The sequence below is a fragment of the Dryobates pubescens genome, chromosome 6 (genome assembly GCF_014839835.1).
Source record: "Dryobates pubescens isolate bDryPub1 chromosome 6, bDryPub1.pri, whole genome shotgun sequence".
NCBI classification, from domain to species: Eukaryota; Metazoa; Chordata; class Aves; order Piciformes; family Picidae; genus Dryobates; species Dryobates pubescens.
The window spans coordinates 25864808-25886684 of NC_071617.1; the positions used below are offsets into that span (position 1 = coordinate 25864808).

Sequence of the window (21877 nt, forward strand, 5' to 3'; positions counted from 1 at the left end):
ATTTAGTGCTTGCTTTTATGCTCACTTGTAAAATATGCTAATACATTTTACGTTTTTTAAAGAGCGTTTCTTCACATGAGTTGGAAGTGCTAGTCTATGAAAGATCTTTATTTCATCTGAGAGAAGACATTTTCTTGTCTGATTGTCCATCTGCTGTACACATTTATAATAGTTATGCCTTCTCTCTTCCTGGTACTTCAAAACCAAAAGTTGCTTTCCACTTCTCCAGGGTACTAAGAAAATAAAATTTATGGGAGGACAATGAGACCGTCATCTTCATGCTTTCTAGAAGATAAAATTAAGCCAAGGTTTAGGCTTTCCCAATACAATAAATGGCATCCAGAGACGGCAAATGTTTATTCCGATCAACATTGAGCTGCCGTTTACATTTCAATGGAAGAATGAACAGCTAGGGCAGAAGAGCAAGAGAGTAGTCTTTAGTTTCCTTCACGTTCTCTTGATTTAAAATGACAGGGGAATAAAGCATTGTCACAACCCCCCCACACACACTCCCTTCTCCAAATAAATCAATTCTGTAAAAGGACCTGAGTGGCTTGCTAAAAATTGAGACATTCTGGTGACAGTGAGACTGGGTGCTTACCTGGTCAGTATAGTGATGCAGCACAGAATGCTCAGTTGTGGTTTATATAGTTTTCCTTGATCTGTAGTTTAGAGCATTACATGCAGAATATAATAGCAATAATTGAAGATTAATTACTTTCATTTGAGCAGTGACTAAATATTTTCAGTAGTCAAACTGCTTAACTTAGTGGTTCAACTGTCTACTTCGTCATACCCCACACCTTTTTCCCGCCTTAATTTTTGTTCTGCACAACGTAGCCCCTAGAAGATTCTTTGCAGTCATGGAGCCTCTCATGTAGAAAGCCATAACGTGAGCGTACATGTACATCCCTTCCTGTGCACAAAGGTGTTGCTTCTGTTCTCTGCCAGCCATTTTAATCTGAATGGGAAATCTGTCTAGGGACCTGAGTACCGTAATTAGCAGTCTCTTCAGAATGTCAGAGCAGAATTACCATTGTAATGGTTTAGCTGGAGGATAAAAGGATTGAATTTGGGTCGGCCTTCCTGCCAAACTAAATGAGTTGCTATGGGAATTTTCAAATATGAGAGGCGTTTACTTAAAGCAATTTGGCGGGTTTGAATAAACTCATAAATTACGGGGTTTAGAGGAGAGATCCCGGCTTTCTCTGGCATAAGGCTGAACAGCAAAGACGGCTGTTAGAAAGCTGCTTACATTCTTAATGAGAATAAGTTGATCCATGCTCCCGTGCAGACTATCAGCTTATTAAAGCTAAACTGTTCCTGCTAAATACAGTACAGTAAGCACATTTCGAGAGACAGTTTGCAACAAATCCCTGGAGTAAAAAACAATCTGATTGCTCTAAACATAAATTGAATTTCCTTTGGTAGATTAGATCTATCTTCAAGTAATGCTATTAAAAATGGTTCTCTGTATTGTTTCAATAAACATTAACCTGCTATTGATTTCAACTTTCTTCTGCACATGTAATATTTATTACAACACTTGTCAGATTGCTTCTGAAAGGGGCGGGGTGGGGGAGGGCATTGAAGGTTTCTTTTGAAAACAAATAAGGTGCTGTGGCACTTCGAACTTTTTTCGGGTCACATGTAAATGTTTTCCCTGCTAAAGCCTGTCTTCTCTCTGAAGGGAGCTGGGTTTTGACCTGCTGACTTCTTTGTCAGCACCGATGCTATTGAAATATGAGGAGATGGACTTGGTGTTTTCACAAATGCCTCGAGTGATGAACGTCACTTATGCTTGTTTAACCTTCAGTTGTGCTCAAAGAGTCAGCTCTAGTAGTAAGAACTGATGACCAGTGTTTTGCACTGCTTGTTTGGGAGCATGTATTAATGTTCTCCTAAGGAAAAAAAATAGGGAAGTTCATACATGCTTGGATACTTTGGTATTATATTTGAAAATATATATTCAAGCGTATGTCATACTTGGAATAGTATGCACTACTTTTCCCAAAAATTATTTATATTGGGTGTATAGCTTAAATGTTTCCCTGTGATCCTGTTTTAGTATGTATCTCAAATCTTACAACTATTAGGATATGGTGGAGGAACTAATTAATTTAGAATTTTGTTTAAAGCAGTAAAAATTTGCTTAGAACTCCTTGATGTAATCTTACATCACTAGCAGGAATCCGGTAAATTAGCAAAGGAAAATAATAAATTTGTGCTGGTGATTCAGTAGTTGAACAGCTGCTAAGTTCTGACAAATTCCTGAACTGTTACTAATGATGCAGCTGAAACTCTGGTTTGTAGCCTGAGGGTACTGCTTCTGTGCAGCTTTAGAACTATCTCCAAAGTAATTAGATAAGAACAAGAGCAGCATTTACTAACACTAATACTCCGAATTTTAGGTGTTCATTTAAAGTTACTTTGAGAAGTATTGGTTCCTCATATGAATTATTTGTGCTCCCGAGTGTGTGCGCTTAAAATTTCCAGCCGATTGATTTAATCAGACTTGATCCTCACCCCTGGACTCTTGTATGTAGTAGAAGACCACAGCAAAATCTAGAGGTATCATCTAAGTGTTAGTGAAGTGGCTTGTGAAACTGAAACTATGAATACTGATAATTCCCTATGAAGGAAGGCAAATAATGAGGGGACATTAACAGCGTTTTTAAAAATAGAGTATAGAAAAAGTAGTGCTACAGAGAACAGTCTAGGATACTGAATTGAACCAAGTGCATCACTGAGATCCATAGTACCAATAGTTTACAACAGTCGATGCTATTTAGGGAAACTACATAGGTTAGGGTGGGTGGTTTTTTTGGCCGGGTTTGGGTTTGTTTGGTTTGTTGTGGGTTTGGGGTTTGGTTTGGTTTGGGTTTGGTGGTTTTTTTTGGTCTTGGTGTTTTGTTTTTTGGTTTGGTTTGGGTTTTTTTTTGGGGGGGGGGGGGATTAGGGAGGAGGGGGGCATTGGGGAGGGACTTTGTGTTTGGTTTGGGAGTTTTTGTTTGTTATCTGCATTTTAGAGTTTTGGTTCCGTAGGTTGGGGGATTTGATGGGAACCTGTGTTAGTTCAAGTTTTGTGCCCTCTTTCTCTCCTCCTGGCTGCTTGACTTGCACAGATGATATGGAAGTGGCAGTGGGAGCAGAGAAACAGCTTAAACTTTCTCCTACCAATTTGGATGTAGGGCTATGGTTATTTGATAATTACTGGTAGCTGAATCTCTGCAACACAGTATGGTCTCTACAATATCTTGGGAGGAAAGTAGGGGGAATTACTACTGAACATTTCTCTTAAATTTCTTATGGAGGGTTTTCATGACATAAGTATTACTGGTCAGTCCCACCAGAGAAATGTCCTCCAGAGTGAATGAAGGCATGCGTCAGACAGGTTACGTGATAGAAGATGGGTATTTTCTTTGAAGAATATTCTGTTGTAAAACTTAAGAGTTTTATCATCTAAAAGTATGAGATATAAAGAAAGTCTGTATAGAAGTCAAATTATCTATTATGTTGTCTTAGGTAAAATTAAGTTAGACCTCCTGAGATCTGAATCTGATTCCAAGTAACAGTATGTTTTCTTGACATGTGATGAAGCTGTTTAACAATTGCTTCACTGCTGAATCCAGCTGCAAACTACTTATTTTTGGGATTAATATAATAGAGCACTTGCCAGGCATTTCCATGAGCTGATTTTATTTGCTAAATGGTAGAAAAGTGACCCACAACATTTTCTGCTCATTTTTGAGAGGTAAATCACTTTGCTGAATGTATTACAAATACCAGAGCACACAGAAATGTCAGGGATGTGGACACAAAAGATGGGAATATCACACTGGTGAAGAGGTGTGAAGCTATGCAAAGTAGTTGTTGTCTGTATTTGTTTTATTTTAGGGTTCTTGGCCCCTGCTGGGCCAGGAATCTGGAGAATCCAAGAAATTTGCATTCTGCTGGACCAATAGGGGTAGCAGCTGTTTCTTCTCAAGGCACTCCCCCTTTTCTGATAAATTCTTTTACAGTATTTTTATACATTCTCCATTTAATTTTGCTCCTGCTGAGGCATTGTTATATTTGCCACTGATACTTAGATTCCAATAGTTTGTTTCTTTCTGCTGTACACAGAATCACAGAATGTTAGGGGTTGGAAAGGACCTCAACAGATCATCTAGTCCAACCCCACCGCCCCAGAGCAGGATCTATTCTTTTCATGTTGTCATTAACTTGTAAGCTTTTTGGGGTGGAAGCTATGCATGCATGTTGGACGTATCTGAGCTTAAGATCAGTACAGTTTTATTATATACTGCTATGCTAAAATTAACATCACATGCAGAGACATGAAAATTAAAAGCATCATCCTAAGTCATAGAATTCTTGGCTAAAGAGTATCAACAGTTTGCACTTTAGGATAGTTCTGTAGATGAATACAATACAGGAAAAGGGAAACAAAAATTAAGAAAACTGATTATCACACTATCAAATCATGTATTTTCAGTTTGTTAACATGGAGCTTTTAAAATACTGAATATACACTTTTAACTGGTATTGATTTAAAATTGGTGGTTGAAGGTGTAAAAATTACCAGTTTAGGGTGATGATGTTTTTGAGGAGATGTAAATTTAAGTGTTTTTATAACACTGAATGAAAATACCAAAGAAACTGAGAGGTCTCTGCAAAACATGAATGAGTATCAATAATTACAATAGAAAGGGTTGAGATCATAGCCTTTGCTTCTGTTGAGCTTATTTGCCCTTGCTTGAGTTAGAGGTTATGTTTAATCTTTGACTGAGAAAAGAATGTAAGCATCTTGTAACTCAAGAGAAAGACTTGGCAGAATTTGGTTGGATGTGCTGAAAAGTTGTTTTGTTATTTTAACCTATTGTATGTCTTAATTACATGCATACCAGAAGAAAATAACCAACTAGGATGTAACACATACGCTTTCTAAAAGATTATGTAACCTTGCTGTATAGCATAGTAAATGTCTTTGCCTGGTAACATCTTGGCCTGGAAGCTGTGCTTGTAGTGCCTTTGGGGTGGTTGAACGCCAAAACCATACTACTACGCAGATACTTCACACAGTTTAACCACTAGAGGAGCATGATTAACACAGCTGGTCAAGGCAGCAATAATGATACTCCTTTACTGAAGGTCAGCATCAAGAAATGAGAAAATCAGAAAGGAAAATACAGTAAAGAGAATCTGTCAAACTGAGTGAAATAAAACCCCAATATTCTAGGAGAAAGAGGAATAAGAAAATTAAATATTTTAATATAAAGATGATTCAGTTGGTTATCAGGTGGTGGGTTCCAGGTGAAAAAGAAAAATCTGTGCTTCTTGCATGGAAATCAGGCTTCTGGACTTCAGAATTCACAGGACTAAGACTCTTAATTCCACATGCAGCTGAGTCAGTTGATGGCTCTGCACATGCGAGGTCTCAGCTCCCCTCAGTTACTCCTCCCTCATGCTGGCACACATGTGAGCCTGCAGGGAATTTTTTCAGTTTTGTAATGTGGTAGAACTATTCAGAATTTTTTTTCTTAATGTCTTACCAAATTATCAGATTAACATTTGAGTCATGGATACAGGAGAGCAACAGTGAGGAAAGAATAGGGTTGTGACCATCAGTTAAATTTGCTTAAAGTACCACAGGATTGCAGCTTGAAAGGCTTTTTACATCTTCAAAAATAATTTTTCACTTCTATGACGACAGTATAAAGCCTCAGCCTAATCATCCAGAACTTAGTTGTACTCTAGGAAAAAATCTTAAGATAATGCTTTAATTTTGTATGTTCTAGAATCAGCTGTTGTGTTTTTTAGGTAAACTTGTCTGAATATGTTTCATCTGAAATTATTCTCTGTATGTTTTCCATCTAATTGATTCGCATTCCATTCTCTGTTTTTTAAGGATTCAGCTTTCTAAAGTCAATTGTGCAGAGATATGCAGCAGCTTTTTTTTACAAATTCTGGGGGAAAAAATGACACTAATTTTTCCATCTATTTAATCACTTCAGAGTTAATCCTAGCTCTTCAGGCCTTTTGGACTTTTGCTGTCTGTAAGGAAAAGGGCTTCACTTATCTCTTCCCATTGATGATGAATAAATTAATATTCTTTGATTGCTGTGCTCAAAAATAGGTGTTTTAGGTTTACTTCTTCATTTTTCAACCACATCTTCTAACTAAAAGCTTTAATTGTACTATCTCTGGGCTTCTTTGGTTTCCTTTTTTTTTTCCCTTTATATCGTCCATAAAGTTAGATAATAAGTTAATTTAAGTATTATTATAAAATATTCATGGGTTTCTGGAGTTCAGGAGATTGAGGGACTAAGGTGACTTAACCTGTTGTAGAAAGTGTACTTTAAGATGCTTTTGCTTACATGTGCACCTTGTTTACTGGAACAAGAAATTATAATTCTGCAGTCTCTTAATGACTATTTAATTGTACATATCTCAGGTATCTAAATGGAGTCCTTTTCTCTTAATAATTGGATTCAAACAATGTGTTTAGAGAACTAGAGTGCTTGAACAATAGTTAAACAGATTTATATAGAAAGATTTGAAGAGCAACCAAGGATAGAAATCTAGAAATAGGAAAATGAATGTTGTTTGTATAACAAGGACTCAAGGATCATTCTAAAAACAGGTGGAAATTGTATATCAGTACGCAGCTGACAATACAATATAGTGGTGGGCAAGGCACTCATGGTGAAAGCGTAGGAAGAAAGTAAATTACCACTTGAACAGTTTGATCTTATTAGAGTGGGTTTGTTTTTTTCAATATTATTGTTGTTCTCTGCAGAATTGATACAACATGTATTTGGCTTTTAAGGTTTGTTGAGAGGCTGTAAGGCAGATTCTATGTAGAGATACTACAGGATTATTCTATCAAGAATGGTTTCCTGAGCATGACAGCATTGATCCATGGTGGCTCAGTGACTATTTCCTCAGCTACAGTTCAGGGAGTCATCTGCTTACAAAATGAAAAAAGAAAACCCATTACATGAAGTTTTAGTGTAGTATCTGATCTGTAGCAAGCTATACAGATACAACATTATAAAATGCATGAAGATCAGCAAGCAAAGGAAGCACAGAAGTTTGGTTATTTCGGTCTTAGTATAGCCTTTAACTTGCAGTGAAATTTGATCAAGAGTATACGGTAGAATCCTGTTAAATGGTTACTGGAGTGTAGTGTCTGTGTTTCTACTGAGAAGGCAGATTTTTAAATTAATGTGTACAGGAGCAAGGAAGGATGTGAAATTAATTATTTAAGATAGGCTTTTGATACATGCTTCTCTCATTCTAGAACAGAAAATTAGACTTAAAAGAGTTTAAAAAGTTTTATCATGCAGGTTTATTTAATTATTATATACAGAATAAATGTTAATTAGTTGGTTCTGGTAACATAACATTTGAGGAAAGAAGAGGTGAAAAAATTATGGTCAGTAATTTCTTCAGGGACTTTCCAACAGATGAAGCAGTCCTTGATTTTCACAAGTTTCTCACTGATACACAGATACTTCACGATCTGTGTAGATGACATTGTCACTGTACTCTTTCCTGTATGTGAACTGGCATTACCTGTAATTGATCGTACGAGGTACAGTTCTGAAACATGACCCATATGCAAAAATAGTAAATTTTCTTACTTATGCAGAGCATCTGAATAGTTTGGGGGGGGGGGAAGAATAGGTTTTACCCCAGACTTACCAAAAACACATTTTATGGAACTTTGCTTTGTTGTCTTCTTTGGTGGTGTTTGCTTGAAATAAAAAACAGGTTTAGAAAAAAATCCCTAACCATGCTGTACACTGCTGAAACACATATTTTTTCTTTCTTCCTTTTTTTCTTTTTTTTTTTCCCTCCAGAATGTAAGGGTTGGCATTTTTAAGCACTAATAATACTACCAAAACTAAATTGTTAGTGTTAAAATCCTCATTATAATATTAAGGAGTTATAATCTGCCCTTAAAACATGCGGTAGAATAAAATTTTATATGCAGAGTTGACTATCATAAGGAACTTCTTTTGTGTTATTTTTCATGATGGACTAAGTAATTCCACTTATCAAAAATCTGAATGTTAAATACCCACCTTTCAGTATGTGATCAGTTCCCAAGGCCAAAGAGGTGAATGTGTTGAAACAAGAAACTGGTTTAGTTTTCTTTAACAGAACCAGTGCATCATACTCCAGCCTCAAGTTCCCTTTTTTTAAATTCCCCTGGAGTAGTTAGAAGAAACTGAAGCATGTTGTATGATTTTTCATGATTTACTAAGAATCCACGAAATGTTTTGTAACTAACGTTGATAAGATTAAAGGAATTGTTTGGAAAATGAAAATATATTGCATGTGCATTTTTCTGCAGCACTTACAAATGTAAAAAGTTTTTCGGCTAAAGGTATGAGACTTTGCCCTATAAGGCTTTTAATACCGGTTTTAATGGTAAACTTATGTGGAAATAAAATCATTGTACTAAGTGAAAGAAACTTTCATGCATTCCTTCAGCTCTTACATGATAGCATGAATAAATCCAGGGCTAGCTGGAGTCCAAGTTCATCATCAAATGAGTGCTTTAATAGCTGATGGTCTAACCTGATAGACAAACTCACAGCACACAAATACTGCTGCTCCTTGGCAGCACAGGCTCCTAATAGCAGCCTTCAACAGCATTCTTGGGGCAGGAAGGGTTTACTTGCACTCACAGGTTAGAGCTCTATTCATGAATAAGGGAATGTGGTTAAGTTGGTCAGTTAGACCCAGCAGTGCAGCTCTCTGGGGAAGAGGCACTCCTCAAAGGCCCTTTGTGCCAGGCGCTGCCAGGCAATGCTGAGTTCTCGTTCCTGTCTGTGGAAAATAAGCATTGGCTGGTCTCTAAAAGCTGAAAAGAAAGCTCAATAAATAGCAAAGAAAACCTTCTCCCTAGCAACACACTGCCTTGAGCGGCCTGAGCCTTCAAACGGAAGGTCATATGATTGACATACTTGTCCCCTAAAGAGAGTGCACACAATTCTTTTTCCTTTTTTTTCCCCCCACTTCTCTGTGGTTTTAAGCTGTGTGAAAGTGGGTTTTAGCTAGATGTACAAGGGATGAGACGAGCCAGTTGGAATACTACCACCTCTTTCTTCTGGATTTCATCAGCTCAGAGTTCAAGAACAACAGGAAAGGCATTGATTTTTAAACAGTAACGTTTGTATTATAGGTGCCAGTAAAATACACATAAGACATATATGTGATAATACTGCATTCAGCTGAACCTTCTGTTGCTCATATAGTTGTAAGCACCTGGAAGTAACTCTGTGCTTTTAGTACTTACATATCACTAGCTGTTGAGAATTACCAAAGTCATATACTGAAAGCATATGTCCTTTTGAACTTTCAATGTTGTGTTTCCTCAGTAGGGCTAGACATTTAAAACTGAAGTCACTTGACTTTTTGGGAATCTTACATTTAAAAAAAATTCTTTAGATGGTGGCTTTATAAAGAAGCCTACATTAAAGTTGTTAGTTGACTCCACCTTCGGAATCTATGTAGAAAAAGTGTCAACAGCACGGTGCTATTGCATTTCTGTTATTTGGAAAATAAAACAATTTATGCAGACTTTTGGAAATGGGAATGCAGGTTAAATGCAGAAACAACTCTTTAAATCACATTTAGCTGTCATTGTTCTCACTTAAAACGTGACCACAGCAGTAAACGTGAAAGTCTGAGAAGCTATTGGAAGATCACTAGTGTGGCTCCCTGAATGTGTGGCCTTTTTCACTTGGGTAAGCCTAAACATTAGTGTTTTCACACTGATGTAGTACATTAATTTATTTTAATTAGTCAGTATTACCTTTTGAGAACATCTCAAGCTGAAGGCAAAAATGTCTTAAAAGTTACTGCTGGAGCTTGATTTCTGATGTGGTCATCTGTAGCCCTGAATCCTGTGTTTCATGAAACACATAAGAAATGGTAACAGTACACTTGAAAGATGTGTACTAATTCACAGTAACAGTCTTTGTACTCCTTGGCACTAGCAGTCAGTTTTATTTTGTTGGTCTAAAGAGAGATTTCTCATGTTCTTTCTAGGTTACTATATTTAATATCAAATATAATTTTTCTTTTTTTTTTCCCCTCAGGGTAGGAACAGATGTAAAAGCATAATGAACACGTTTTCCATATGAAAACATGGGGTCATATTTCAGTACCATTCTGAGAATGAAAGGCTTTGTTCATGTAAAACACTAGCAAAGTTGGAAACAAAATGAGCAGGCGCTGAAGCCTCCAGTGTTTGCAACAAATTAAAGGTTTTGAAACACCTTAATGAGGTTTGTCCTGTGCCCCTTCCCTTCATATTTGAACGGAAAAGCGTTTACTGCAGAGTTCTTTAACTGGGCTTCCACATTGCTAAAAATAGATTTAATGCTTTAGATTGCATTATTGATAGTTATTTCATTTGCATCTTAATACAAATGTTAGCAACCGTATGTTCTAACAGTTCTTATTGTATTTAGGTATAATTTTGTCTTTTTGAAAGCATTTTAGAAGGTACCATATAAATTTCTTTTCTTCTGGCAGTTGAGTGTATATATGACATGAAATACGCATTTCTGTTCTGGAGCTTTGTGAATTGCTGAAGCTGTTTTGTGTGGTGTATAGAGGTTCTCATCACTGATTTTATTAACATCATTAAAGGATTGCTGTGTGAAGGAAAGAGGAATGATAATTAAAAAATAAAAAAAGCAAAATAAAACGCAACTACTGAAATTAGAGTATTGTTGAGTGTCTACCATAACTGATGCACGGGACCTTATTTCCTTGAAAGTCCCAAACCCTGTGATGTAAACATGAATCCATCACATCTGTTCTAAAGAAATGTTAGAAAAGACATAAAAAATCATTAAGGTCAAGCAGAGTGCAACTATTGGTTCCCTTCCTCCTCCCTCTCCTCCCAAATATGTTAACAACTAGTACCCAGAGGGTATATGGTTGGGTTTGGGGCGCCATCCCTGGAGGTGTTTAAGACCAGGCTGGACGAGGCTCTGGCCAGCCTGATCTAGTGTGGGGTGTCCCTGCCCATGGCAGGGGGGGTTGGAACTAGATGATTCTTGTGGTCCCTTCCAACCCTGACTGATACTATGACACTAAACCTGTGAGTTCCACTGACGCAGTTTTTTCAGTCTGGCTTATAAAATGTGCTTCATGTTGATTTTCTGTACCTTATCTGTGTTTTCTTCTTGCAGAAATGGAAAGGGAGGGAGGGAGGGCATAAGGACTCTTGGAAATGTTACTAGTAAGCCAAGTATCATGATTAAACAGGGATGTGTCAGATAAGGTGATGGGAAGTGTAAGAAGATAGGCTGCCTTTTCCCCGAGTGTATCTTTAACATTATGACCAATGAATTTGTCAAGTGAAACAGCACAGTCTTCTTTGCATATCATTTGAACTGAGAGCTTGCTTTGAAGAAGATAAGCAGACTGTGTTGCCCAGAAGAAATAATGATGCTAATTTATCTTTGCTTGTCCTCATAGACATAGCAGAGTGCATCAGCATTGAAAAAGAAATTGAGAAATAACTGAGTTATAGCTTGCCACCTATTCAATGCCACAGCATTTTTGATGGCATACAAGGCTCTACAAAATACAGCTGATCTTAAAGTAGTGATTTATTTTACTGTGTCTTGAAAGTATTTGGAAAAGTTTCATCTGATACAAGAAAAACTGCCAAATGGTGCTAGTAATGACCACTTCAGCAAATTCTCCTTAGTACAGCCAAAGCTATGTTGGAGGTTCTCTGCTCTGTCACCATCAGAATTCTGTAATTACACACAGAATACACAGAATCAACCAGGTTGCAAAAGACCTCAGAGATCATCAAGTCCAACCTATAATCAAGGATAAGGAAGTCTTCAGTGACATGTTTACAAACAACTTCTAACTATCAGTATTTGCATTCTAGCATAGGAAACTTTTTGTCTTTTTTGTCTGTCAAATTTTTTTGAGAGGAAGGGATGATGGGATGTAATAGAGTAGTTTACATGAAGCCTGATGTCTTGCAGTAGGTAATCGACTATGTAGATTCATTTAAAAAGCTCTTTTCTTTGTGTTTTACATCTGATTACCTGAAATCTTGCCTAGAATTCCATTGTCATAGATCCTTCAGTCATCTAACAACTTAGGTATATAAAAAAAATCCTTCCAAACAAAGATTAGATTTTAAGTGTTTATACCATAGTTTCAAGAATTCCTGTGTGCTTTAGTCTAGGATCTTTTATAATATATTTTACAATATAGTGATATTTGAGATCTGCTCCTTGGCTTAATACGTGTATGTCTAGGAATTTGTAGTGTATTGTTTGTGAGGGGTTTTGTTTATCAATTTATGAATGGAAGGGTTTTGTTCCTGAATGGAGACATTCATGTGTAAAGGCTGTTTGACTGGCGCATGGTATGTTAGGAATACTTACTGATCTACAAGTGAATTGCAGTGGAACATTTTTCTTTGTCAGGAAGATAAAAGCATTCTAGAGCCTGAAGAGGAGAGTCCAGTGATTTTCACAGTACAAGCCTTGATGCTGCAGCTGTGCAGCTGTATAGCATCTGGAGACTGTATGAAGGCAGGGTGACAGACACCAGAGGGTCATAGTGCTTCCTGGATAACAGCAACAGTAAATATTTCAGTGAGGCTATTGTGTTTTACTAGGATTTGTATTAAATTAATACATTGTAGGAGAATTATGCTGTACAGATAGACAGTTCAAGGAGTAAGGTAAATCTTTGTATGTAATGCATTTCCAGAGATAGGGTGGTAGAAAAGTTATGATTATTGTATGTGGCAATTGTTAATGATTTTATGTTTCACAAAGAGTTTTAAGCATCTGTTCTTGTTTGCTAGTAGAGTGTTCTTCCACAGCTGCCAAGTTCTTTGAAGCTCTGCTTGGAGTGTGTGTACAATTATTTAATGCCTTGTGTCGAGTATTGCTGTTTAACCAAAAGTGGTGTAAGGCAGGTAGAAAGATAGCATGTGTGGGTAGTTGCTGAGGTCCTTGGAAGGTGCTCTTTGGTGCTTTTGCATTGCTGAGGCTTCCTCATCTTTGCATGAGTCTGGTGAAACAAGCCTGCTGCAATTGGCTGGAGAAGACCAAAACTGATTTTTAGCCTCTGTATTCACAGTTGATTTATCAATCATTTTGCTTCAACATCTTTTCCTGTTTCTTTCTCAGCACCTGCTCTGATCCTGACAGGGCAGCCCTAGAACAGCTTATAAATGATGGCTCCCTTAAGCAAAGCTAGAGTTGGCTGCATTTGTTGAGAGATAAAACTCTCTGCAGCCTTTCTTAGGGTTGGGGCTCAATTCAGCTTATGAGAATTCAGCTGAAGTGTGACAGGATTGCAAAAGCATCATCCAAAATGCATTACATTTAAAAATTAGACTATAAATGAAAGTCACAAACGTCATCTAAATAATTATATCTGTATTATAATGAATGTAGGAAAAAGGTCTATTTGTTGTATTTTCCAGAGCAGTTATTTTAAAATGAAAAGGAGCATTATACGGGGAAAGCACATACATTTGTACAGGAATGTTGAAAGTGATGAGAGTCAGAGTATGTTCTGAGACTTAGCTGGGTAAGACTGTGAGGCTCAAGAAGCTCTGTCAGGTTGAGGTATCCCTGCCTTGTCATACGAGTGAGTGGATTGTTTGGTTTGTGAATTTAACTCGGCTGCAGTCGCCTTCCATGTGCATCAGTTTGGGTCTGTCAGTAATATGGCAGGGGCAGTATGGGCACTGACTGGCTTCACTGGATGGTAGCTCCTGGATTTCTGCTCTGTAGTAATCGCTGCTGCTTTGATCCTTCTTTTCTTTTATAAATTAGTATCTTTCCTTCCTTCTGTGCTGTAATTTGTTACAGGGTTCTCAGATTTGACTGCGCACAAAATCTAACAGTTTACCTGTCACCTCTGAAGAAAGACAATATTGTTATCTTTTGAAGTCCTTCACTGACACAGTACAGTGAATGTGCTTGTGTTTGGAGTCTGTATGCCTGTTTGTCTTCCACCTTGATACTTTATCTATGTACTACGTGTATATTTTGTGTACAAATAAGAAGTTAAACTGTACGGTATTCTAAAAGGCTCATTTTATGTGTAGGAAAATCTGTGGCATTTAAATGGCTACTAACAATTTCAGAACCATTAGTTAAAATAATTATCTGAGGATCTTGAGGTATCTGAGGTTGAAGTATAACTCGTGCATTGATAAAGAGAATTAAAAAAATAACTGGAGTGCTTTATATGTGCTCCTTATGACATGAAACAGGCTCTTCTTACTCATTCTGACTTATTACATAACTGCATTCCTCTTACTGAGACAGTATTACCTGTTGTAGGAGACAGAATGGTAGTTTTAACTGGGCATCAGTATGGTCAGTGTTTTGTGTTTCATTTGAAACAGTTTTATTTTGGGAAGTGTTTCCCCTGAGACTTCATGTAGGTAAAACTGGTAGTTGTTGCTAGCGTTTTTAACCTTGTGACTATTAATCCTACTTGGACAATGATTAGGTAACAAATCACTTAAAATTATAGTGATCACTGGTATATGGTCTCTTTAGAGTCTTTTTATTGCTAGCCCAAGTAGAGCTGAGCTACTGTAAGGGATACTGGCTGTGTTCACGAAGCAGTAGCCACTGTTGTCTGAGCACAGTTGGCTTTGTTAGGATTTACTGCCTGCATCTTCAGTATTTGTATTCAATGACAAGTTGCAAGTGCTTGCATTTAAAGAATTATGTTTCCTGGTATCATTTAAAGTTTTTTCCTAATCTGCATGTTAAATTGTATGGGAGAGATACAGGAAAAGCACTGGAGATTTAAAAGGATGAGAGGTTTGAGTCAATCACTTGAGCTTCAACTTAGTAATGCAAATCTCACTTTAAGTGACCTTATTGATGTTTGCTCAAAGTAGCTTCCTTTCGGTACAAATGACTGAGCTTTGTTGTAGCTATTGTACAGGTAATGTACTGTCCCTTTAGAGATTGCCTTTATATCCCTGATGCAACCTCTCTTTGCTTTAACAGAGAGTGCCTGCAGAAATGCCTGGAGCTAAGATAGATTGTATCTTAGTGCCTCACTTGATCGTCTGTCAGAAAGGAAGAGAGAGGATAGGGTAGGCAAAAAATATGTGCCTGTTGCTTTATCCTTGCTCTTGGAAATTTGACGATTTAGCTACTGTTAAATGATGTTCAAGTGGAGAGCTTGATACCAGAGAATGAAGGACATGACAGCATATCTGAAAAGGTCCTGACCGTTTCTGTGATTCAGACCTTGAAGAAAGGTGGCAAGCGGCTGTTACATGTTGAGGGTGTACTATTGCATGTTGAGGGCAGTACTATTATTACCTTGGTGCAAATAGTGCTAAGCACCCATGTCCTGAGCAGGCAGTATTGTGTACTAAATAGTGCCATCTTCTGGGAGGAGTCAGAATCATGCCCTTGTGATCAGCATTAAAGAGGTTAATAAAAATTCGTATTTTTGTTTGGATTTTACTTTTCTTTTAAATCTATATAAATGCTTTGAAAACAAAATACCAGAATTTGAAAGGCAGTGTTAATGTCTAGTAATGCACGTCCACATCCCACACCTGTGACTTGTCACTGATACAGTCTTTAAGGAACAAGTTTAAACTACATTTTTGAGTGTGTTTAAAAGAAGAAGAGTTTATTCAACTGATGAGCAGTACTCCAGACAAGTAAATCTCAAAAATAAAAGTTAAGGACTTGGTCTGCCTTGTATGCTGAAGTCCATTATTATTTTTGTAAACATCATTTGTAAAGTCTAAATAATTGCAGCGTCTTTTCTCATAGGAAGTATAGTGACCTCAATGAAAATGTTAAAGGTCCAAACTTTGGTTTTGTTCTATTCTTCTATTCTTGTTCTATTCTATTTGTAACTCCTCCTTTTTTGGATGTCAGAGAAAATGTTTTCTGTATTAACATTGCCATCCTATAAATAGTGACATTTGGGAAATACTCACTGTGCAAAATCTGGGATTAGTTACTAAAATTATCCTAGCAAGTGGAATGTAAGAGTCAGCGTTTACTGAGACACATTAATGGTGTCAGATCAATCACCTGTACACTTATTTGGAGGAAGTCAGCAATTTTAGTAACATTAATGGGACTATATGGGAGATGCAGCTGGCATTGTGAGGAGGTGTTTTTGTTACACACTTTCAATTAAACAAATAAATAAAGGAACCCAAGAGAGAAGCGTATAACAAAGTATAATCATTATGAAGGGAAGGAAAAAGAGGAATCAACGTGTTAACAATCCTTATTGTTAAAATACATTGGATAAGGTATATCCAGAGTGACAAGAATTTATGAGATCTAGATAGGCAAATAGATTTGGAATTGCTTTTGTTTCATTATGATTGTCTAGGTAATTTACCAGCAAAGATGCAGGGGTAGTTTCTGAAAACAAAACTTAATTTTCTTTCATAAGTCTATTTGAGTATGTCATATTAAGCATGCTATAATCAGTATCCCCAGAGGGTCTCAATTTAATGACTATAGAGCCTGAGGGATTTTGGATAATATAGTACTTAAGTGTACAATAAATTTGTAGTTAAAATGGCAGTTGAATATCTATTTACTTTTTCAGTGTGAGTGTTAACTTGGTCTGTCACACAATGTTTAATATATAAATAAATATCTGACTTTCAGTATGTCCTGAATGTTTAACGGCAACATAAAATGTTGCTGTGTGTAATCTTTGTGTTTATGCAAGTCCTCAGTATTACAGTTAGGAATTTAATTTCTGACATCTGAAAGTAATCTAGTGTTGACTGACCTTAACATGTTGATTTTAAGTTGTTGATAAAAATCAGATTTTGAAGTTTCTGTTGCAGGGGATGGTGGTCCTTGAGCATACCTCACTCACAGTACTTGCAGTTGATTAAATTATTTCTCTGTACTTTGGGAATGAAGTATGTATAATAATATTTTGCTGCAACCTTGCCTGAAAAAATATTTATGTATACATTTGTACTCCTCTGTGTAGATAATGCTATTAACTCTTAACTAGTTTGAGATGGATGTGCAGTGCAGTGCTGTAATGAACACAAAGTTCATTAATAGATTTTTGTTGTTGTTAGAAGTGTTGACTGCTGTTCTTTGTAGCTTCTAATTCTGTTTTTTGGTGGGGTTGGTTTGGTTTGGTTTGGTTTGGTTTGCTCTTGGAAGTCCTAGTTCAAGCAGTCTGCAAAGTTGTAGTTTAAGAAAGGTGAGCAACTCTGTCTGAGCTCAGACTAGATTTTCAGAGATCGGTGGCACAGTATGTTATTACCCAGGTTCACATGAACTTGAAAAATACTGTTTCAAATATCTGGAAAGCATTATGTGAGTAAATAAGATAAGAAAAAATTTAGGAAATCCTGTTTAGCAAAGGAAGAGTGCAATGCAGCTGACACTGAAGCTGCCCTCTTCTCTATGTCGCTGAGAATTTCAGCAGTTGCATTCTGCACTAGAAGTGAAGTGGTAGCTTAAAGTAGACACTGACCATCTCTCTTGGCCTTCTTATATTATAATCTTGTTTTCTGGTTGATACAGACTAAACAATTGGTAATATTGCTGGAAAGACAGATCAGAAAATGCCTGATCTCAAAACTAAAGTTGTACAAAGCAGACATATCCTTGTTAGAAACTGAAACAGTGAGCTTTTTTATACTGAATACTGCATAGTATTTATGAAAGCTGCAGGATACCAGGGGAGCATGTAACTTCAAGGAAGCAATTTATAATGAAGAAAACCCAAGAATAGTATATACTGTATAAATAGTAGTCCTATATTGATCAGAATTCATCTACATCTGCTAGAATTAGGAATTGGGCCTTACAGCAGTTGTTGATGTCCTGCTTGGAAAGCTACTTTATTTCACTCCCCTCTCCCTTTGAAATGGTCAGTATCATCTAAAGTGGAGCAAGCTAAGATAAATTGAAGTTGCTTAAAATTTGTGGTGTCTATTCTTCCTCTAGCCCAATAGTAAAATGTATTAAAAGATTGCTTTAGGAGCACATGACAATGTTCATTAGAACTTGAAAAAAAAATTCCTTAAACAACTTCCCAAACTCAGCTTGCACTTAACCCTGTGAGCCTATTCCACAACTATTGAGATGTTTATGAACACCACTTAATGATAGAAAACAGGTATCCTGCACTTAATTGTGAGGAAAGGTTGACAAAGCTTACTAGTTTTGTGACTAATGGTATTTCGTTTGGTTAAAACTTGAAGGCATTTTGTTCTAGATCCCATATATCTTATTTCTTAGTGAATTAATAAGTCTAATTTTCTTCCCATCTTCTCACACACAGGCAGAAGGTGAAGACAGCCTTAAAAAGATGCAACTGATGGAGCTTGCAATTCTGAATGGCACCTACAGAGATGCCAACATCAAATCACGTAAGCGTGTGATAAGCTTAAGGACCAATGACGTAGCAATTATGTAGATTTTGATTCCTCAAGCTTCTTTTTGGCAAATGTACAGTAGCAACTGTATTGGTGAATTGAAGGCAGTAAGAAGGTTAATACAATACCAGTAGCTTAGCTGTTGCAAAATATCTTCTGGAGATAAGCTGTCAGTTTGGGGTTTTTTTTTTGCTTGATTTTTGGGGTTGTTTTTTTTCCTCCCTCTATTTTTAAACAGTGTGTCTCGGTTGAAATACTTACAAATAGTTAAAAAATTCAAACCTTAAGCCAGACATTTGGTTTATAGTAATTTTTAACTCAATACATACAGAGGACAACAGACTCCTTTTCAATCTTATTTTTAGAGATTTAATTTGAAAATGTTATGTGTATTTGGGATCCTGTGGATACGTTTTCCTTTATTATATGCCTTTCTTTCATCTTGCTTGCATGTGTCCCCCCAGTGTTACGTTTTCCCAACAATTCATCAACTGATTTCACAGCTGAGTTCACAGGGTTCAGTGATGTAATAAGCCATTTGTACAATATCTTCCATTACATTTGTGTGAAAATGCTTTTGCAAATGCATGTATGCACAGGTTTACACTTGACAATTAATTACATATACCTACTAATGAGAGCACATACCTATTATGTATGGTACAAATTATTTTCTCTTATATCTCATCCTGAAAATGTAGTTGCTGATACACTATGATACAGATGTCGGAAGCACAGTTAAATCAGTCATCTCTCTTAAGAGTCAACGTTTCACTGTCCAATATGTTTAAAGTTTGGAATGCAGTTAGATCAATTTGAAAGTGCTTACACTAGTGTAATTATTCTGATTTGAAAAGAGACATAAGCAAGGGCTTTTACCACTACAATGGTAGTGGTAAACCTTTCAGCCCTAATGAGCACTGTAATATTTGAAGCCTGATCAGTGTTAAATATAGTTTAGTCTCCAAACTATTGGCAAATTTGTGAGTAAAATAGCTTTCAAGGTACCTTAAATTGATGCAAACTGGTGCTCTTGAGTCCATTTTATTCATGCTAGTGTAGGAGAGGAGATTCAGTGATTCTAGGTAATCTTTCACTTCACTGATCCTGGAAATCAGAATTTTGTATATGTTTAAATACAATTTTAAGACATGTAACAACTCTAGACTGATACAGCAGCTCTGCATAACTGAGTGTCTGTGGACTGTGTAGTTGCACTAAATTTTATATTCCGTATTTATGACAGTATTTTCCATGTATCTCCTGCATGCATCTCAGTCTCATGCAGTCTTGATAGCATAAATGAAGAAATGTGGTCTAAATCGAGCTTTTGTGCTGTGTAACCTGTTTGAGAAATCTATCTCACTGTTTTACAATGGCTTTTTTATTTTGCATGTTCATGCTTAATCACACTGGAAAATGGAAAGCTGTTTGCATTTGAATGGGGTGCTTTGGCACTGTGTGATCAGCGCATGTACTAATGATTTCCTTTTATTTTTCTTCTTTCCTACTTTCCCCCTTTTTTCCCATTCTTTCCACGTTTTGTACTGCTATCTCCATACTTTCCTCTGAATTTCTTTGCTTACTGTAGCAGCCCTTGCCTTTTCTCTTGCAGCAACAGCCCAGGCTCCAAGGATTATTACCGGGCCTGCGCCTGTTCTCCCACCAGCTGCCCTGCGTACTCCTACGCCAGCTGGCCCTACCATAATGCCTTTGATCAGACAAATACAAACCGCTGTCATGCCAAACGGAACTCCTCATCCCACCGCTGCAATAGTTCCACCTGGACCCGAAGCTGGTTTAATTTACACACCATATGAATACCCCTACACACTGGCACCAGCTACATCAATCCTTGAGTATCCTATTGAACCTAGTGGTGTATTAGGTAAGATCTTTGTACATGGATGACTGGTGACTGTATTGCTTATAGTTTTGTGACATTTGCAACTTAAAAGTTTGTGGAGCTCAAAGAGAAAAAATCGACGCAACAGTGTTATTTTCAGGTGTATCAAAACTGCCTACAAAAACTGCTCAAATTCTATAATTCAAACATTTTCATATGTTTTCTGTTATTAAATGTGTGTCAAGTACATTAATATGATTACCCAAAATAAAATCTTAGTGCTTGTATGATACTAGATGGTGGATACTTAGCAAAGGGGGAAATAATCCAAACAAACAAACAAAAAAAAACAAAAACAAAAGAAAATAAAAGAAAAAGAAAAAATGAAAACTGCAAACAAATAGAAGGTCTATTACATGCTGTTTGGGCTCTCATAAATATCAAATTTCATAGAATCATGGAATGCATTGGGTTGGAAGGGACCTTTATGGGTCATCTAGTCCTCTGCCATAAGCAGGGACATCCTCAACTAGATCACATTGCTCAGAGCCCCATCAAGCCTGACCCTGAATGTCTCCAGTGATGAGGCTTCCACCACCTCGCTGAGCAATGTGTTACACCACCCTCGTAGTAAAGAATTTCTTCTCATGTCCAATCTAAATCTACCCTGTTCTAGTTTAAAACCATTGCCTCTTGTCCTATTGCTAGGGGACCAAGCAGTCCCTTCCCAGCTTTCTTGTAGGTCCCCTTCAGGTACTGCAAAGCTGCTATTAGATCTCCCCACAGCCTTCTCTTCTGCAGGCTGAATAACCCCAAATCTCTCAGCCTGTCTTTGCAGGAGAGGTGCTCTAGCCTTCTGATCATTTTTGTGGCCCTACTTCAACAGGTCCATATCCTTCTTGTGTTGAGGGCCCCAGAGCTGGATGCAGTACTCAAGTGAGGTCTCACCAGAGCAAAGTGGCAGAATAATTTCTCTTGACCTGCTGGCTGCACAACAGATTTGGTTTTGCTCTAGTCAATATGAATTAATTTCCAGTAATCTTTCAAAGAGAAAACTTCCTATTTTGCTATACCTTTTTTGTATCAAAACTGAAGAGAATGTAGAGGTCTTTTTCCATTTTTTGGGGGGGTTTACTTCTTTGTTTAGTACACAACTGATAAATCTCTCCTCAGGATCAGAAAGCTGTAAATCATTTTGTAAGCAGAGTAGAATTTCAGTGAATGAATGTAAAGCAAACTAAGTTCTAATCAAAGGACAGTAACAATCAGTCCTTTTATTGATTGCTTCTTTTATATGCATTGGATTGAAATATCCATCATTCCTCATATTTCAAACCACTGACTAGCTGTGTAAAGGTGAGAATGATAAAGCAGCTGTGACAATGCAGTTAACTGGTCCGATATGGAACAAGCAGTTTCAATAGTTTCTTCCTTTACTACCATCCACAGAATCCAAATATTTTCTCTTCAGTTTGTTCTGAATTGCATATGACCTTGGTGCTTCATAGTGTTGGGTTTTTAGGACTTTGATCTTAGTTTGTTCAGTGGCTGTTATTGATTTACCCAAATTCTGAACGTCTCTAATGGACACT

At 37.0% G+C, this 21877-nt stretch overlaps 1 protein-coding gene across 8 annotated transcripts in view; it reads left to right on the forward strand.

The window, feature by feature from the left end:
• QKI (QKI, KH domain containing RNA binding) overlaps positions 1-21877 on the forward strand; it is a 162895-nt gene that overhangs the window by 131212 nt on the left and 9806 nt on the right. For 4 of the 8 annotated variants that reach the window (XR_008462318.1, XR_008462319.1, XM_054162768.1 and 1 more), the window contains 2 exons: positions 18346-18433; positions 20031-20327. Coding sequence is in view for 5 of the 8 variants with exons in the window: in XM_054162768.1 (XP_054018743.1) it covers positions 18346-18433; positions 20031-20327 (385 nt within the window). In the remaining 3 variants the exon portion in view is untranslated. The remainder of the gene's footprint in view (positions 1-18345; positions 18434-20030; positions 20328-21877) is intronic. The other 4 variants (XR_008462320.1, XM_054162769.1, XM_009898926.2 and 1 more) reach the window with 2 other exon arrangements.